General features: G+C 39.5%; 1 protein-coding gene and 1 long non-coding RNA gene across 3 annotated transcripts in view; both read right to left on the bottom strand.

Annotated features, from left to right (window-relative positions):
- Nucleotides 1-3041: 3041 nt before the first annotated feature.
- On the bottom strand, nucleotides 3042-4906 carry LOC127357626 (uncharacterized). Its single transcript, XR_007882289.1, has 2 exons — nucleotides 4124-4906; nucleotides 3042-3993 (listed from the first exon to the last, which is right to left on the bottom strand). It is a non-coding gene; the product is annotated as an uncharacterized LOC127357626 (long non-coding RNA).
- Nucleotides 4907-7304: 2398 nt separating this feature from the next.
- Nucleotides 7305-19204, bottom strand: part of ctdp1 (CTD (carboxy-terminal domain, RNA polymerase II, polypeptide A) phosphatase, subunit 1) — a 72942-nt gene continuing 61042 nt past the window's right edge. For both annotated transcript variants that reach the window (XM_051389905.1, XM_051389906.1), the window contains exon 13: nucleotides 7305-9890. In XM_051389905.1, the coding sequence (XP_051245865.1) occupies nucleotides 9713-9890 (178 nt within the window). In that variant the 3' untranslated portion in view covers nucleotides 7305-9712. The remainder of the gene's footprint in view (nucleotides 9891-19204) is intronic.

Raw genomic sequence — 19204 nt, 5'->3', positions numbered from 1 at the left:
TCTCAATTCAAGGACCAGTGTGCAGGATGTAATGGCATCTAGCGGTGAAGTTTCAGATTGTAACTATCTGGAAAAACGTCTAAAAAAAAAACAACCTCTATTTGACGACCTCGGAATGAGAACGGGCTGTATGTAGGAGAAACTATGGTGGCCATTAAACTTGCAAAAGACTCAAACGGCCCTATCTAAAGCCAGTGGTTTGGCTGTTCTGGGCTAGAAACATGGTGGACTCCACTTTGGTGAAAAAAAAGGGGCTGATTCTAAGGTAACAAAAACACACATTCCTTTATTTTGGTGATCATACACTAATGAAAACATACCTGTGAATATGAAAAATCAATTGTTAGATATTTTGGGAAATATGTTTAGTTTCTTTCTTGCTGAGAGAAAATGGATGTCTGTAAGCTAAATGTAAGGTTACTGTACCTTTGGACATGTAAGCCAGCGGCTGACTGAAGCCTTATATTTACCATTTACATATGAGAGTGCAATTGATCTTCTCATCTGCCATCATGTGTAAATGAATCCAAGAAGCCTTCAAGATGGATTGAAATTTCCTCAAATCATCTATAGCTCTAGCTTCACATTTACTGCACAGTCAGTAGAGTGGTATCCGTTTTCTCATCTTACTCTTGGCAAAAAGGATATTTCCCAAAATGTCACACTATTCCTTTAAAGTGTCAGACATGAAAAAGGCTCAATTTAAGCTCACCATTGAAAGAGAACAATAGACACTGTTTCCAGCAGGACGTGCTTAACATCGACCTGGCCCAGTTATCAGCACTACATTTCAAATTTACACATCTGATTAAAATAGCGTCCCTCGTTTATTTATGGAACTTATTAAAAAACTTTATTAGTAACCTGTTTTAAAAGTGGGCTTCAGTCTGTCAGTCTCCGCCTGACTTACTTTGAAAAGGAACATACCTGTTATTCTGAACATGCCCTTGAGCAAAATCACACGTCTGACTTGATTTATCATGTTTCATTATGCAGCTTTGAGCTCATGCTGTTATCTATCTTGCTAACTTACACTGGGGATGATTGATTATCATGCTTATGGACCTTGTGTAAGGACTTTCCAGTAAAACCATTTCAAATATTTTGAAGGATTTCATGGCTGGAAACCAATGTAGTAATAATAATAATGGAGAAATCCAGTCAGATTGCCACTGCAGACAGTTGTTGAAGTTCACAGGCTGCAGTGTGCTTCCTGTAACCAGCAAAGATGGGATTTATTGTCTGTGATTTAAGATAAGATAAATGAATCCCAAGTGTATGACAAAGTTTATCTAATTTATTTCTGTGATAAATCACGCTTACAGATTGAGTCAATAACTGTGGATGCAGGGACCTGTAATTGCTTGCTAAAATCAGAGTAATCAGTCCTTTTCATTCCCTTATTAATGGAGGCCCTCACCAATTTACAGCTGCTTCCACCTCCCCCCGCTGCCCTACATACTGTACTCTAACAGCTGCTGCATGTCTGCACTCTGGTAATGAAAGGTGTGAAAGGTTTGGACAACCTTTGATGCGAGCCATGCGATTATTCCTCACCTTGTTTCACCTTTGAGATGCACTTGCATGACTCAAGACGCAGATATACACCATATAACTCATTAAAGGTTCCATGATCCAATATAGATTGAGTAATGGTCACATCTACAGACAGACCTTTTAAATACGGAAAAACTACCTGTGTATGTGGTTTTCTTTCCTGAGGTGGAAAAGTTGGTGTATCAATACACAGTGCATTGGAAACAAACTTGTGACTTAAATGTCCACTGAAGCTTCCGCTCCACTGGACAGATGAAAAATAGCATCAGACAAAAACATTAGATCTGTGTGAAGCAATGAGGAGACTGTAACCTTCCCAACAGTACAAAGATACAAGGTAATGTAATTGTTATTTTACAACACCGGGTTGCATAATGAAATTAATGTCACCTGGCTGGAGAATTAGCACCACCAGCTGTTTATCTCAACGTGACAAACCCCTAATATTTGCATAACAACAGTAGATGTAGAAGAAAACATTAAATAACATTTTCTTTTGCTATTGCAAATTTCTGGAAAGTCTATTTGCACTATATTTGGATGGAAACCTTGCTGTAATACTGAATTGAACTAAAATGTATTAAGATGCTGTACATGGCTCCTAATTGTTAGCTTATTGGGAGAAAGCCAAATCACAGCCTTGAACCAGCTGTTTGGAAAAACTTTCCTAAATCCTTGTTATGTTGTAATGACATGTAGCTTGGTTACAAATATACCTGCATTTAGACAACATTAAACACCTTATTCACAATGTAACATACAAATCAATTATGGCCATTATTGGGTTTGTCCACAGGGCCGGATCCATAGAGGTGACATAGAGACTAAAAGGTGTGGCAGAAATACATGCTGATTTGAAAGCAATCACATATATCAATATTTGCTTGTAAAAGCCCAAATGATATAAAATATTTTAACTTTAGAAAAATTACATTATCGTGGCACATTAAAGCACTGAATAGAAATATCTAAAGGTGGCATTAGAAATCAGTTATTTTCAAATGTTCAGACATTTTTCCAAATTGTACTTTAGCCTATGATTTAGTCTAAAATCATTCAATTAATTTCCATTTTCAACACATTTTAAAATGTGTAAATATGACAGCATTTGACAACAGACTGGGGTGGCCGTTGGCATTATTTGGGGGTGGGAGCTGCCACCGCATGACACCCCTCTGGGTCAACCCCTGTTTGCTGAGAATGTACCGCTCAGAGCCCCCCCCCATCATCATGTGCCATGGCCAAATACAAGTGCAAGAAGAAAAAGGCACCTAATAAAAATCAGAAACTAGCCAAATTCGCCATGAAATCTGGCAGCACTGCTTGAACATGGACACACACAGTGAAGGTAAGTGGGGGACTTATTTCTCTCTGTGTCCTCCATACACACCCTCTTTCTTTCCGATTTCTTATCATCTCAGTCAATAACTTGGCAGTGGGGATGATGACAGTGACAAAATGAAAATGATGATCAGGACAATGAATATAATTATTTCCCAGATTTGATTTATTATCCATCAGTGTATGTATGTGCATATTATGTGGAAGTATAATTGTGATCATGAAAATGATGATTATGATTAATATTACACTATTTTATACTCTATACACATGAATACTATTGTTTCTTCAATAACTTCATTATGCTCTGCACAAAGGGTTCCTTATGTATAAGGAAAGATGGTTAATTGATATTTGGTACAAACATACTGTAAAAGCAACGAGTGTTGAGACTTTTGTGAAGAAGAATTTAACCAGAGGTTAAAGGTCTGTATGTGCACTGTTACATCCAGGTACACTACCATCAGCTATAGAAACAGACTGAACAGTTTAATGGTCTCCCTGAAGAGAACAGGGTTTGTTTGTTTGTCTGATTTAAGTAAGATTGAAGACCGTTTCATGTTTTATTGCTCATTATATGATGATTTACAGACTATACTTTGTTTCCGGAGGGATGATTATGGAAAACTTGAGCTGTGTTTTTTAGAAAGGGAGCTTTTTTTTCCCTTTGTCGAGCTTGGATCAGGAGACAGAGCGCTTTGTTTTGAATGTACTGTAATGTTGTATGTAAGTCCATGTGAGCTGGGTACTACAGTGTATGTATGACACACCAACTAACTAACTAGCTATTGTTATACTGCACAGTCACACAAAAAGACACATAGATAATTACAACCTGTAAACACATTTGCAAATCCCAATTTACATATTTTTTGTGTTTTTGTTTGTCTGAAGGGTCCTTCCTGTTCCTTGTGTTAGAGAACAACAACATTCACCACCCTTTAGTTCCTCTCTTCAGACTCAATCTCTTAGCTATCAATGCTGCAGCAGAACTTCTCACAAGGACACTGCAGGTGGACAGAGATCTGACCTCAAGTGCCTGTCAGACCAAAGATTCTCATTGGCTCCATGTCAATCACATCCATGACTCGCCACCTTCGGGACGAAGACAAAAGAAGAAAATCAGGCTCAGCAGAAGTAAGATCAGAGATATGAAGGTGTATCCTTGGGAAGGTACCAGTGGGAGTAGCTGTCAGTGAAGAAAGCATTTTTCATGTTGGCCAACCTTATTTAGCGTAAGATGTCTGGAGAAAAGAGTGATGGGAGAGGGCAGGATCTGCAGCCTCATCTGCATTTCGGGTCTTGCTAAACAGCTAGAGATTAGCAGGTTAATCCAAAATACAGCACGCAATTTCAAAAGAAAAACTGAAAAGAAAAGACTTGAAAGCATAGTCACACCAACATTTAAAATAACAAACTTCTTCATTAACATATTACAATTGAATGTCCAGGATTAGCACATTTGCTCATTTGCATATTCCACACCCCCGTTTTTTTCACATTTTTAGTAAACTAATTCATGCTAATTCACACCATTGGTAATAGCAATCATCATAATAATAAAAACTATCATAGCTTATTTGCTGTGTTGCACCACTTTTGCTCTTCTAGTGTATTAATTAGGACTGTGAGACCATGCAGGTTGGTTTAAAGCTCCTTGAAAAGCTTGTATGTACATTGTACATTGAGTTAAAGGTTACCTGTGAATTTTTTGACCTCTAGCTTCTATGGGGCAGTTTTTCTATTAGTGACCCCTTGTTTTGTTCCTCTCGCTCCTGTAACAGCAGTAACACACCAAGAGAAGCTACAAGCACCAGAAAAGCCAGGGAAGAAGGAGACTGCTACCTGGATTCAAGTAACACTGAGTTTTCTTCTGCCTGTTGGTATTAAGCTGTTTTTTACATTTATGATGTCCTATTTATTCTCCTGTACAGCACTTTGGTCAACTTTGGTTGTTTTTAAAGTGCTTAACAAATAAAGTTGGATTGGATTGGATACTTTCTCCATGTGTTTGGAGTGGTCTTGCTACCTTATTCCTAACATTGGGTATATTCTTTAAAGTGTAACTACACCCTTCAATTCTGCCAGCTCCCTCCCTGCCAGCAAAAGAAAAAAATGCATCAGAGACCTGCAGAGGACAGTAACTTTAGGGGGCGTGGCCTCCAGTGATTGATAGACTGACCACAGCAGTGTAGCAGGAACAGGGTCTGATATTCAGAGCTAATGAGCAGCTGCTGTCCGCGCTGTAAAGAGCCCACTGGAGCTTTTACAGTCACTCGAAGCACATTCACGACTGTTTATAGACGTTTCTGTGGTAATTGTGTTGTAGCTAAGCTAGCGGCTAACTGTCTGATATGTCAGGGTTCCCACTCTTTTTAAATCATTTTCCAGCACCTTTCCAGAAGTTTTTTCTTGAATACAGGACAGCACTTGGCTTATGGTCATATATATATACATATCATTTACTGGTAGGCCTAGTATTGACACATTTAACTCCAACTCTTTGGTTTCGCTTTGGTTAAACCCAGGTTTATGTAGGAGTAAGCAACTAAAATACTATTGAAATCTTCCAGGATAAAATAGATTATTCCCATGATATTTGGGCATTTTAATCAATTTCCAGGTTCTTCCATGACTGGAAAACTATTCTCTAGATTTACAGGTTTTCTAGGATGCATGGGAACACATGCGTGGGACTGTCAGTGCGTGGGATCAAGGTAAAGATTGCAGTCTGGTGGCACGTCTACAGCCATCTAAAGCACAAATCTGTACCAGTGCAGCAGAATAGAACAATACTAAGTAGAGGTTTAGCAAAAACTAGCAAAAACTCCTGTGAATGATGCGTCTGTATACATTTGAAAATGAGTCCCACTCAAAAAGGAGGCTAGGGGAGGTGGGCCGCCCTCCCCTAATTAGAGGGCGTTAACAGTACCTCTTTAAAAAGTTGAAACATGTAACACCAGATCAGTTAATCTTTGTAGCTCATATGTAACAGAAGAGAGGAAGCTGTAGCCTTTAGAGTCTGTACATTAAAACCAAAAATCAAAGCATAATTGCATTCTCCTCCTTGACATGAGTAGTCGCTCACTTTCCTTCATTTGCATATTCCACACCCCCGTTTGCTTCCCTATGATTATTTTGTACTCAGTTTCATTTTTCTCATTTTTTATTCGGTGCTGCGTCGGTGCAACTCTATAAACAGAGCGTGCAACACTCATCCTTTTTGGATTATCTGTTGGAAGTTTGTGAAAGTTGTTTGTAGGTGGTGCTTTTGTTCGTTTTCTGTTCAGCCACTGAGTAGCTACCACTGCTCATGAAAACTACCCAGGTGTCATAGCATTTATTCCCAGCACGCTGCAGTTAGCGCTTCCTCCAATGACGCCCATAAAATGTTTGTTTGACTATAAAAATGTGTTCACCTGGCCTCACACAAAGCCAGATAAATAACATCATTTTAGGTTTGTGGGTTGTTAACAAAGGTCACATTTTCTTTTAGATTATATCTTTATAATAAGCAATTTTAGGAACCTCCAGCCTATGTTGAATCACCTTTGTGGACCATAAACTTAACACAGCTGGAAAATTAACATTTATTTAAATTCAAATGTGGAATCAAAATACTACTGACTGCTATGACTGTAATACAAATTCACACTGGAGGAGGAAAAACCTGTCTCCATCACAGGATAAAGCTCTCCATTTATTGCTGTTTGCTTTGGCTTTTAAGGCAGCGGATCATCAGGCGGTACGGGAAGGAACGCCATAACAGAGCCGCTTGAGTCACGCTTTTAATAGACTTTATGACCGTGATTTATCCCGCTCCTTCCTGTGTACGCAACATGACACATGAAGAACCATTACTTGGGCTGAACGACAAGATGAGAGTAATATCATGGATGTGTTTTGGTTGTATTTGATTTAGGTTACACCCAATCTATTTGTTTCTAATGAAGAGACAGTTGAGAATGAAATGTCAAGCTTTTACGCTTTCAGTCTTCCTTCTTTTCCCCTCCTGCATCCAAAATTGCAAACTGATGACTCGTGCTGTCTGTATACTCCAATAATGAGGCTGCTTGTCTTGGTGTAATAACAAGGAGAAAAAATAAGCGCTTCCTGCAGGTTGCAGCACATTTGCAACACATGTATCAACCCGAGTGGTAAGATGGAACGAGGCCTAATGGTTCTGGTATGGTTTTCATGACACAGAGCCCATTAACTGAGTAGCGTGTCCTGGTGGGAGTCTCATAGCGCCATTCACATCATGAGTCTAATGTTTAAAACCTAGCAAAGAAGAGGCGGCAAAGGGCTAATGGGCTTTATCTGGAGTACGATTTAGTAATTAGGGAATACTGAAAATAGCGAGTATTTCATGCATGTCATCCTCAAAGAAAGAACGCCAGATCCAGTTGTGTTACTTGGAAAAAAATGTATTTCATGAAAGTATCTTTTGTCTCAGGGTCAAGTAGGAAATAGACTTTACAAATACTTTACATGTCAGTTGTTTGATTGAAACTCATGATAAAACCACCACAGACAAACAAACCCAAACAGGATGACTGTCACTGTAACATGTTGATATTGTGTTTACTGTAGTTGTGAAGGTAAATCATTTAATGGGCAGAGATTCAAACAGGCACCTGCTCTCCTGCCTTAGGACAGTCATTTTTTTCTATAGCCTAAATACAGGAGAAGGAAGATCTTGCACTTGCAGAACTCTTGTGGGTGACAGACGGCAAACATTAGCACTGAATGTAAGCAACCTTGGTACAAGCACTAGGCAACTTTGCTTGATGGTGGTTCCAAAAGACAGTGAGATGGAAGTGTTGGATATTGAATGCACAGAAATCCTGTAATGTGTGATGTTAGTAAAGTGCACGCAGCAAGGTTATATATGTCACCCAGGCTGGTTTCAACCAATGAACATTAAATGGATGAGATGCTTGTGAATCCTCTAAAGAAAGTAAAGATATTTAATTTTTATAGCGTATAAGCATCTTGCCTCATGCAGGTTTAAAGGGTCTGTTCTCTCAAATGACCAAAACATATTTTATCTCTGGTATCTAACATGGAGATATTTCTGTCCCAATACAACAGAAGGGAAGCTTCTTCCTGGTGTTCCCATTATTAAAAAGATTTTTAAAAGCAATCCAAAGTCTCCAGAACCAATGTCCTTGTTACTCTGCACTACCCTTGTTAACTCACTGTCAAAGGTTTTCACTATTGACACTTTTAAATAGAGCTTTTTAATGCTGTGAGCACCACTAACAGATTCATACGGAGACCACTGGAGGTCAGGTCATAGAAAAAATATTTGCCTGGAAATCCTTACACAGAAGGCCCTGACAAAAATGCTGAATCTGGCGTTTGCATTGATGCAACATCATCCGGCTACCATAAATATATGAATGCTGCTTTTCTGTTTACACTGCCTTGAAATCAAGCATTTTAAGCCCCAACAATCCCCCCCCCCCAAAAAAAAAGCCTGCAAAATGGCTTGAAACACGAGACACAGTCCATTCATTAACATTGAACTGAAACCACTGTCTTAAGTGTTATTGTTGCCTAAACCCTAACCACGGACTGGACTCCGGATGTGTAAAAGATAAATGGAGTGCTTGATTTACTCAAAAACACATGAACATTATCTGGGTAGCGATTATGTTTGTCAGCACAAAGTAATTGGGACACCACTTTAGTATTATTTAAATGTATTTCTCAGGAAGAATCAAGGCTGGGAAAAAAAAATGATTGAAAAAATTTCTCAAAAATAAATCCCCAAAACGTTTGCTTAGTTTAGTTTCGGTTCCACAGATTTCCATATCGATATATATATATATTTAATTTTTTTTTTTTACCATATGAATGCCCTGGGGCCTTGTACTAGGGTAGAGGTAGAGATTTATACCTCAAAACCCGGGCATATATCTGCATAGTTACATAACACTAAAGGATTTTTTTTTTTTTGGTACTCTGAGTGAACCTACCCTTTGAGGCAACAGGACTTCACAAGGTATAAACTCCAGTGTAAACAAGCAGAGGCCGAGTGTGAGTGTCTGTCCTGAACTGAACAATATCAATTGTAGAGGTGGGTTGAAATGGGAAAGGTGAGCGAACACTTGAATAATTCACATGGAAACCAACATAAACTGGGAGTTCAGTGGGATTCAGTTCACGGTGATAGTGCACCAAGAGGCTGGTTATCACAAAGACTGAGAGGCTTACTTTACTATTATGTTATCAAAAGTACAAACATCATGAGGAGGAAGAAATGACTCAAGTAAACACATTCAAACGTCTAGATCCGCTGGTTGCATTTATGACCCTAAAAAACTGTTGAGGCCAAAAGAAAAGTAAAACTGGAAGTCCAGAGTAAAATATTTAGCTGCAGGCCTTGGCAAACCTATTCCAAACTCTTTGGCATGTACGACCAGCAAAATGTATGGTTTATAATTTCATTTATCTTTTTCTCATCAATATAAAAATTGAAATAGAAAAAAGTAAAACAAAAAAAGTATCAAATTTCATGTCTCCTATGGTCTGATATCTTACAATAAAATGTTAACATCAAAGAGTTTTATGCCAAAAAGGCCATATATCAATGCTACAAAAAAATCTAAGCCTTTATTTACACAGCAAGTCATTTCTGTACAGGACATTCATTTTCATTACAGCACACACTCATGGCTCATACATCCTAAGTACACACTGATTCCGAAGCAAAAAAATAGGATTTTTAGGTACCACTTGTAGGGGCGACCAGGGCAGATCTTTTTTTGTGTCCTTTTCCTGTGACTAAGTCCCTTCATCTTCCACGTCACATAAAGTCATTGAGCTCTGCCTCGAGGGCTGCGGCCATCTCATCCGCCTCTGAGCTGCTGCCGCCTTCTTCCTCGTTGGAGTCTTTAGAAGACTCGTCAGCAGATTCTTCCGCCTCCTCTTTCTTCTCGTCCTCCTCCTCCTCCTTGGCTTCATCAAGCTTGCGTTTGTGGCCCCTACAGAGATAACAAAGGATGATTTAGAAAGTAAACCTTTAATCCCAAATCGACATCTGCAAAATGTTGTTCCTGTTCACCTCCATTCTATTGAGCTAAACAAATGTTCTGGTGGAGAAGCAAGTTCGCATCTCAGCTTTGCATGGAGTTCAACATTGGGGAACTTTGTCTGGCGAAGTTGCAGCCTCAACCAATAGTAAACACTGTTTGTGGTTGACCCCTAAAACGGACAACAAACCAGAAAACTGGGTACGTCTTTTATGAATAAACTAATGAGCTGATCGTTTGCTAGCTGGCTAACCAAAAAACTAGACAGAAACAGATTCCTATGTAGTTAGCTACAATTGTTAAGCCAGCATTTGAACTGATGTATGTATAATCAGAGTTTATTGGGAAAGCTTTAGGAGGCTTGTGCTGCTTACCCCAATATGATGTTTTGCTGGAGTCTAGAGCTGTACCTGGTGAGAGCCATTTTTTGAGAAAAATTGTCCAAATTCTCTCATTTCAGCTTCTTAAATGTGAATATTTTCTAGTCTCTGTAGTCCTCTATGAAAGTAAACGGAATATCTTTGGGTTGTGGATGAAACATGACATATTAGGATGTCACCTTGGGCTTTGGGAAACAGGGATTAACATTTTTCACTATTTTCTGACAATTTATAGACCGAACAACTGATCAATTAATCAGGAAAATGATTGAAAAATTCATTGATAATGAGAATTAAAGTAAGTTGCAGCCCTACCGCAGAATAAGACCAGGTTGAAAAATAGCTAATTTTCCTTTAAGACAGACACGAACCATTCCCACACCTGATTGTATGACTGTAACTCTATGGTCTGCCATCGGTCTCTGCTTTCAATTTTCCAATTAAAAAGACATGGTGGCTTCTGGGAATCAAAAGCACCAAAATCAGAAAGTTTCTGAATGAAAGCAAGGAAAGAAAAAGATCTAGTTCTAAGAGTTGTCCAGGAGCTTGTAGAGGCGTCATCATCGAAATATTTGCTGACTGGTCATGTACGTATCTGAATCAAATCTCAAATGGATGTTCTCTAGCTAATAGCACAAAGGGAGCTCTCAAGATGTAGTCAATAAATAGTGATTAATAATGAATGAAAAAATAAAAGACCAGTTGTTTATCTGGTATATGAAAGCAATACAGTCCCCAGTTAAAAAAAGAAAACATAAAAAGAAAGTGAATCATTTGCTGCACTGCTTGTTCAGCACAGCCACGTCCCCTGGAGAATACCACAATGCAATTAACAAGGGCTTGCTCTCCATACAGACTGCATGCAATGTGCAGCCAAACTCCCCCCCGAGCTGAAGACATTCACAAAGGACTGAGAGGAGCTGCTAGGAGATGTGAAGGCCCTCCAATGTTAAAGAACAAAGCAGTACAGTGTTGATGAGGGATTCAGAGCAATTGGGAAAATAGGGATAAAGAGATGGAGGAGACATGAATAGAGATACAGAGGGAGGAGATAGGTAAAGATGGTTAGGAAGAGCAAAGAAGAGGAGATAAGACGGTGATGCCTTTGGGAAAAGAAAGCGAAGTGAGGCAAAAAATGTTTTTTTTTTTTTTTAAATCAAAATTTCATAAAATGTAAGTACAAGTGGGGCCCATGATGCACTAAAGATCCAAACCACTCTGGATATAGTCACATCATAAAATCAAGAAAAAATATGCTGTGTCTCAATTAACGGCATAATTACAGGACCGAATATAACCTTCCAATAAAGAAGTCATTGCAAATGAGGAGTCTGAGCAAGCGCTCGATTCCAGCTTTTAGTACTTGACATTTTTCAATAGTCTGTGCTATGGACACTCTTCAGTCAGTACCAAAAGGGTACTGAGGTTCAAAACAGAGCCCTAAGCCATCTGTAGCTATGGTGAATAAACATATATCAATTTTAGATGGGTACACTGGAGACACATTGTAATACAAGGTGTGAATGGAATGAATTTTTCTTGTGGCTGCAAACAAGACACTCAAATGGATTCAAGATGGGCCCACAATAGTGAAGAAAAAAAATGAAAGCACACATTCCTAAGTGGCTAAAGAATTCTTTGCTGTAACTGTAAACATGCCATCCCTCTTTCTACTCCACTTTGGCTTCTCTGTGACATCCTCTGCTGAGCGGCTTATTAGCATGATGCTAATGAGGTTTTGTATGGTTATTGTGGAGGACTGACACTGGCTCTGCTGAGAGGGCCCCTCTCATTAGACCACACCGCTGTCAGACAGCCTCGCTTACCTCCCGCAACAGTGGGGCTCTCGTGTTCATTAAAGGTCAGATGTCGGCTAATATCAGCAACAGAGGCTCTGTGACATGACAGTTACCGGGGACCCCTGCAGACTGTGTGGTGTGTGTGTGGGAGGAAGAGGGTTTTGTTTGTGTTACAAAAGCACAGCTCTGATCCTCTAAACTGACAGGAAGTTTAATTTTCTGAGTCACAAGATCAAGGCTCCATGGTCAGAGGGTAATGTGAGGCTGAGCTATAATGGCAAGAGATGAGGTAAGCGATTAATGATCATTTATTTGGAGAAAATGTGAGAAAATGAGACAATATACCACCATCAGTAATTCTGTTCCTGCTACCTAGGCTGGTTTGTGACACTGAGTGCGTGTGTGCGCAAATATATAGACATGGAGAGCATGTGTATAAACTTAGTGCGTGTTATTTTACACCCGTACCCCATCATCTCTCTCCCTTTTCCAAATATTAACAGTTGAGACAGCGGGGGGTGGTGGGTATGAGTTCCTCCATTGCTTTCTGCTTCGCATCATTACATCCAATCTAAATCCTCGTCTATTAATCCAACCACCCACAGACACACACACTGCAGACACTCCCACCACGTTCACTCATGTCAGCCCCAAAACGGGCTTCAGTTGTAATCCACTTTTATTAGATTTCTTAGCTGGTTTCACATGCTGTTAAACTGCGCTGCTACAAAGGGAGCTCTGGGTAGTCAACAACTTTGCTTATACTGTAGACATTTTAACAAACACACTAGGAGGAGGGGAAGCAGTGCTGGAAGTTTCCACCACAGACGAGATTTTATTTAAATTCTGGTAAGAAGTAATGGTGCACTAATTCAAATTGATGGATTGGCATTGGGGCCGATACTGACCATAATAAGGGGATCAGGTATCGTTATATTGACTCAGTCATGGTGGGTTGCAGACTCCACATAGCAATCTCTGGTTATTACATTACTTAAATTACATATCTTAAATTTGTGAAAAAGAGAGTACTAGTGTGAATTTGCAATAGCTGCGGTCACCTTTGCGAATGTGTCCATTGCATTTACACACTTGATGTCCATGCCAAATTTCAGCCTCCTAGGGTGAAAACTGTGGCCGCCAACTGTGTGCACCAACCAACCAACCAACCAACTGACACAGCTTGCTAAAGAACAGCAGCTAAAAAGTGGGATTGGTGCATTCCTAGTAAGAAGCAGAGAGAAGGATACCGCTCCCAGTCCACGTTCTTTACTTCATTGTTGGACTTTTGTCACTGGTATCAGGTTAAGTCACTTTGTACTGACAGCAGGGCAGGGTTTTAGGTCCTAACACATCAGTTTGAGTGCAGAGATAAACCTATGATCCTTTGGTTTGCCTAGGTACATCCTGGACACTGATGCTGACAACAGCAGACTGATATGTGGAGTTCTGGATGTAGACAAAATTCTGTACTACATTGTGGGTCGTTGCTTTGGGAGATGTTCTACACCTACCATTTGAACAAGTAGAAGAGTTCCTTTGTCATATTTAGTTGAACAAGCAAACTGGATGTCTTTATGTCTCTGTGCAGTGGGTTTACTTGGAGGCATGGACACCATCATCCGATGAAATCCACATTACAAGGAAATTTGCAGCTACATTGACATAAAAGTATATTTTTGGCTTCAATAAGAAAGCAGTTCTTCTGCAGAAAGACAACTGATCACTAATCCACTAATCAGAAGGTTGGCGATCCAATCCCCGGCTCGGCCCTTTGCATATCGTAGTGTACTTGGGCAAGATACTCAACCCCAATGTAAATGGGATTAGTTAGTTTCTGATGAGCAGTTGGCACCTTGCCTGGCAGCCTCTGTCATCAGTGTACGTGGGTGACTGTGACAGAAAGTGGTAAGCGCTTTGATTAGTCAAAGACTAGAAAGGCACTATATAAGTACACTCCATTTACCATTTAGGTATCATATACTTCTCTGAGCAAGAGTCTACAGCCACCCAGGAGAGTGCAGTACTAATTATAACAAAAACCATAAATGTCTACTCCAAATCGCAAGTGTGCGGATGTCACAAACCAGTTGGTGAATGTGAGAAGGTTTACCAGCTTGAGAGAGAAAATAATTGAAAGATAAGACTTCCAGTTTGCTCAGTAATTGAATGTTTCCTCATCATTTTGTTTCATATATTTGACACACTGTTAGTGGCGGTATAATATGCCCTCATGAGACACTTCATTCAAATTTCCTCATTACTGGATCTCTTACAGGCCAGGAAAGTTGAAGAGTTGCTTTAAAGGAAATTCTACTATTACATATTAAGGAAAATGTTGCTAACTATGTGTTTTTAAGGGTTGGGGAGGTACCTTTCACTTATGTTATATGTTTCAGTGAAAGATGTTATACAACACAGAAACACTGACTTGTCAAGTAGTTGTAAAAAGGAAGTTAAGTGAATTTAGCCAAGAGTGAGGTGGCCCTAAGACCTTAGAGACCATTTCATATCAAGTTACTCTCGCTGACATAAAAAGCGAGGTCGCCTGGAAGTACACATCAGGTGGGGTTCTAGTTATATATGCAACTACTAGGATCTGAATTTGAGTAAAATGGGGACCAAATCAATGGATTTATGGGTGAAATCTCACATTTTAAGCCCTTTCCAGATGGTTTATGAAATTAAATTCATTCATGGAACAAACGTCTGCTCCTCTCAAAACGCCACAAATGTCTACAAATGGAAATAATGTGTCTGTTATAACAGCTGTTGAGGTCATTACTTTGAGATGTTATTATCTCTATGTACTATGGGAGGATGATTGCATTAGGGGTGTCAAGAGGACATGCTCCAGAGTGCCTGCAGCTACACCTGCCTCAACACATCATTAGAGATACATAAGAGACATAAAATGACTAATATAAGTCAGTAAAACTGCATCCGGCCGCAAGTTGAGATACATTTTTACTAGACTGTGCACCGCCCAAGGGAGAATTTGGAAGGGCTTAGTTGGGGAAAGACTTTCCAGAACGGGCGAGACTACAGTTTAATCTTGTGATGCAGAGTAACTATTGCCACTGATGAAATAAGCTCTTACTGAAGTCCAATCTACTGGTGAGGAAGGAAGCAGAGAAAAATGAGGAGAAGAGGAAGCCCTGTAAAAAGCACAGACTTCAAATGCCTCTGACAACTCTGCTTACAGCAAGAAGGAAGAAGGGGTTGAGGGAAAGTAAAAAGGCAATTGGAGGAAATTAAGTGTGAACGAGGAGGAAACAGAGCATGGAATACAGAAGAGGGAGGTAATGAACTAAATAATAAACTAAACTTTTAGGACTGACAACACACCAAGTTGTCTTGTTTTTTTGCAAAGTTCCTCCAATGTAGGAGGGTCAACATCCATAGGTCCCATCCTAAGAGATCTCCCTTAACCAATGAGCAGAAAAACCGGCCAAGGCTAAGATCAGTGAATCCTATCCTTCCACACTCCTCAATCATTGTCCATCCATATGGGTCAATTACACAGTAACAATAATGACAATTTTAGCCAACCACAAATGAGTCATGGGCCCAATCTTTACTGTTAGCAAATTACTGCTTTGAAAAAGTAGCCTAATACGGACAGAAAGGATACTCTGTCCTGTATTATATTCACCCCTTTCCCCCGACATCCCATATAATTTGCAGCAGATGTGTCAAATGCAGATGGTGAGATATATTACGCTGTCCCTCATGCATTCCATGGCTCCATATGCAGTGAGCTGATAAACAGTGCAGTTAAATTATTGTTTTTATAGACATTATCTCTCCCTGCCCCTCATTATATTATCTTACTATGAAAACTGACAAACAGGAGGACGAAAGAGACAGGCGCTGTTGCGGGGGAGGGTTTGTGAGAGACGTGACAGTTTTGCGGAGCTATGTTTCAAAAATAATCTTTCTTTCAACAGTGCTGCAAGGAAATGAGAAACAGAAATGCATGGCGGTGCAACAACAAGCACTCAAATAATGACAGTGTAGTTTTGTTGAGGCCACATGCTTTTAAGTCATATTTGTGACAAATACATGTTGACAAAGATTTTAGGCAGGATGCTCAAAGCAGAGAGATTCAATATGCATGGGAGCAGCATTGTGCCGAACTGTTAACTGATGTTTAGCAGCTGTGGCTATGTGGAAGAGCTGGATAATTGTTGCTTTTGCCACACCTGGAGCCACAAGCTTCTCTCAGTGGGAGAACACTATATAGTATATATATATATAGCACTATAATGAGTTCAACCAATTCAATTGCCTGTATCCGTATCTGAGCTTGGAATGATTGGGGCTTAAAGCAGACGTGGGGGGGACTAACCAGAAGTTGTTCATTCAAGCCTAAAATTGATATGAGTTGATCAGAAGTTCATGTCAATGTTTTTGATCCCAATAGTAAAATAAATATTTAACACTTGCAATACAAAAAAAGTTGCTAAATGTATTGTTTTATTTGATATTTGCTTCACCCCTTTAAATAAATACATGAGGAATCTTAATGAAGGTATTTAGCCAATAACAAAACAACCTTTTGAGGTTAACATGTTGTTTGGAGTTTGCAACCTTGTCTGGGCAAATAAAGCAGGATTATTTGATTTTTTGGCCACCTGGGGGAAGCGTGTTAAAAATGTTTAAGGCATGGTGCTGGAACATTGAAAATGACATGAAAATACTCAATACTTTTGACCATACAAGCAAACTGCATTCCTTTTTACTACCGTGGCCATGAACGTCTGTTTGATGTTGGCTGCATCATGTGGCTCATAAAGGAATAATAGGAAAGTCTATCCCATGCAAGTTTAATAGTCACAGCTATTTTTCACAGGTGAAGCTTTAACCCTTGTGGCCTATATTCAATTCAATGGCTGGGACTTTATATGCTACAAATGGCTTTGCTCAATGTGTGTGTCGCAGTGAGTTATAATATGGTTGTCATACATTGGTAGATTTACTGTCCCCCAGACTGAAACTAGTCATTGTGTGTAGGCTACTGAGACTTTTTTGTCTGCATTCTGACCTAGACATAATTCCTAGAAACAGTTAATGTAAAATTGACAAGTAATATTTGGTTTGATGCTTGCTATATCACAGAGAAAACAGATAGATGTTTTGAGATTTAAAACTCAACGACTTTCAACATTAACTAACTTTAAATTAGGGTGACAGTTTCACTAGACAATAAACTATACATATAGAAAACAAACCCTTGCTAACAGTAACGTCCCAGAGCAAGAGTGTGACGAAGGTGTGGTGCAGTGTGTCAACTGTGTGATTCACTGTCAGTGTCATTTATATCTCCCCAGTCACCCATGTCTGCATCAAACAATCCCCTTCTCTGGCGCAGCCACAGGCAGCAGAATCAGATTAAAGCCCCCCGGCATCCTTTCATATAAGTTACTTCTTTCCCCCCTTCTGCTAACTGGCAGTACCGGTTCTGACAGGGCTTTAGGGATCTTTTCATAGGTGCTCGAGACTGATTTGGACTCTGGATGCTGCAGCTGGTTCAAAGAGTACAGGGGAAAAAGTACTTGCCTCTTTACTTTTTACAGGTTGGCAAGGTGGGACATTAGTTAAAGACACTATCCCATAAAGGAGAGGCCTTAGGTTCGATCCGCAGTCAATGTGCCAATAAACAACCATAAAATGTCCAACTGTCCCTGAGAAAGGACGGAAAACTCATAAAAAACAAACTGGACTATGGACTTGGATAGTTTTTAAAAAACTTTTTTTTTTTAAAAGGAATTTCTGTTTGGACCTGTTTCAAAGCTGCTTAATTCATTTATAAGCTCAGAGTGTCCCCGCTCATAAAATATTAGAGACAAGTTTTTGCTTTGGGGTTTTCCCTTTCTACACTCTACCAAAGCTATGCAAACAACCCTGTTGCCCCTGCTGCCTGCTTTAACTCTCATATCTCCCAAATATTAAAGCCTACTCAAGCAAACTGACAATGACAGGTGACACATGCGAGCGAGGATGAGGAATGAAATTCAAAATAGTGGAGTGAAAAATGTTTGTTGTTAAATGAAAAACGCCTCTATCCGAAGCTCCGACAGTGCTCAGCACGAGTGCACTTGATGGCAATAGTTACTATAATCCTGGCAGTGTGAATATTGCACAAAATAATCAAGGCGTATCAGTAGAAACAGCAGGCTTCACTTGATTCATTTGTTTGTTCTTTCGTTGTGGAGTGACTTGGTGGTCATATGTTCAGACCAGTCACTTGGAAAAGAGCAAAGTTGATAGTTAATCTATGTAAAGGTGGGGTGTCAAGAATCCAGTCACCAAAACAATGGGAAGCGTGTCTAGTAGAAGAATGGATATGTTGGAAGGAATATGTGAATATATTGTGTCACTGGAATATTTAAAAGGGCACACCAGCAATTCAGTATTTAATTTTTTAAATTGAAGTAACTTATGATATCCTGACTTTTGGTGTCAAATATGGGTCAAGCCCCAAAGTCTTACATTTCCCAAAATGAAACTGAAAAGTCAATAATGGTCATCTTTTGTTAGAACATTCTTACCTGGTACATGTTTATGTCTATGAAACTCCAACCCACAGCTTGCTAAAAGTCTCTAAGCTCAACTCAAAAGAACATTGAGTGCTCAGGGATATTTTTCATGCTTTGGAAAGCGAGAAAAGAGTTTTCACAGGCTTAATAGTACTCTCTTTGAAGAGTAAACTGGAATCTGTAGAGTATCTCCTTTAAAGAAAATAGTTAGTTGATATTTTAGGACACCTAGGCTGGTGCCCTAAATCACTCCCTATTTACTATAAAGTGCCTTGCTGTCTGAGTGTCCGAGTGATGATACATTTTAGTGTATATGATGGGTCAAATGCAGAGGAGCAAATTACAATAAAGGCCCTGATCTTTCTTCTTCTCCAATATAAGGTGCTCTTTGAACAAAGTCAAGCTAGCGGTTTCTAGTCTTTTTGCTAAGCTAAGCTACCTCTCTCCTAGCTCCAGCTTCATATTTCTTGTACACAGATGAGTGTGGTATTGATGTTCTCATCTAACTCTTGGCAATAAAGCAATTATATATATTTCCTAAATTG

This window comes from Dicentrarchus labrax, unplaced genomic scaffold (genome assembly GCF_905237075.1).
Source record: "Dicentrarchus labrax unplaced genomic scaffold, dlabrax2021, whole genome shotgun sequence".
Taxonomy (NCBI): domain Eukaryota; kingdom Metazoa; phylum Chordata; class Actinopteri; family Moronidae; genus Dicentrarchus; species Dicentrarchus labrax.
The sequence above is the reverse complement of the archived record's forward strand: the minus strand, read 5'-3'. Positions and strand labels throughout refer to the sequence as shown.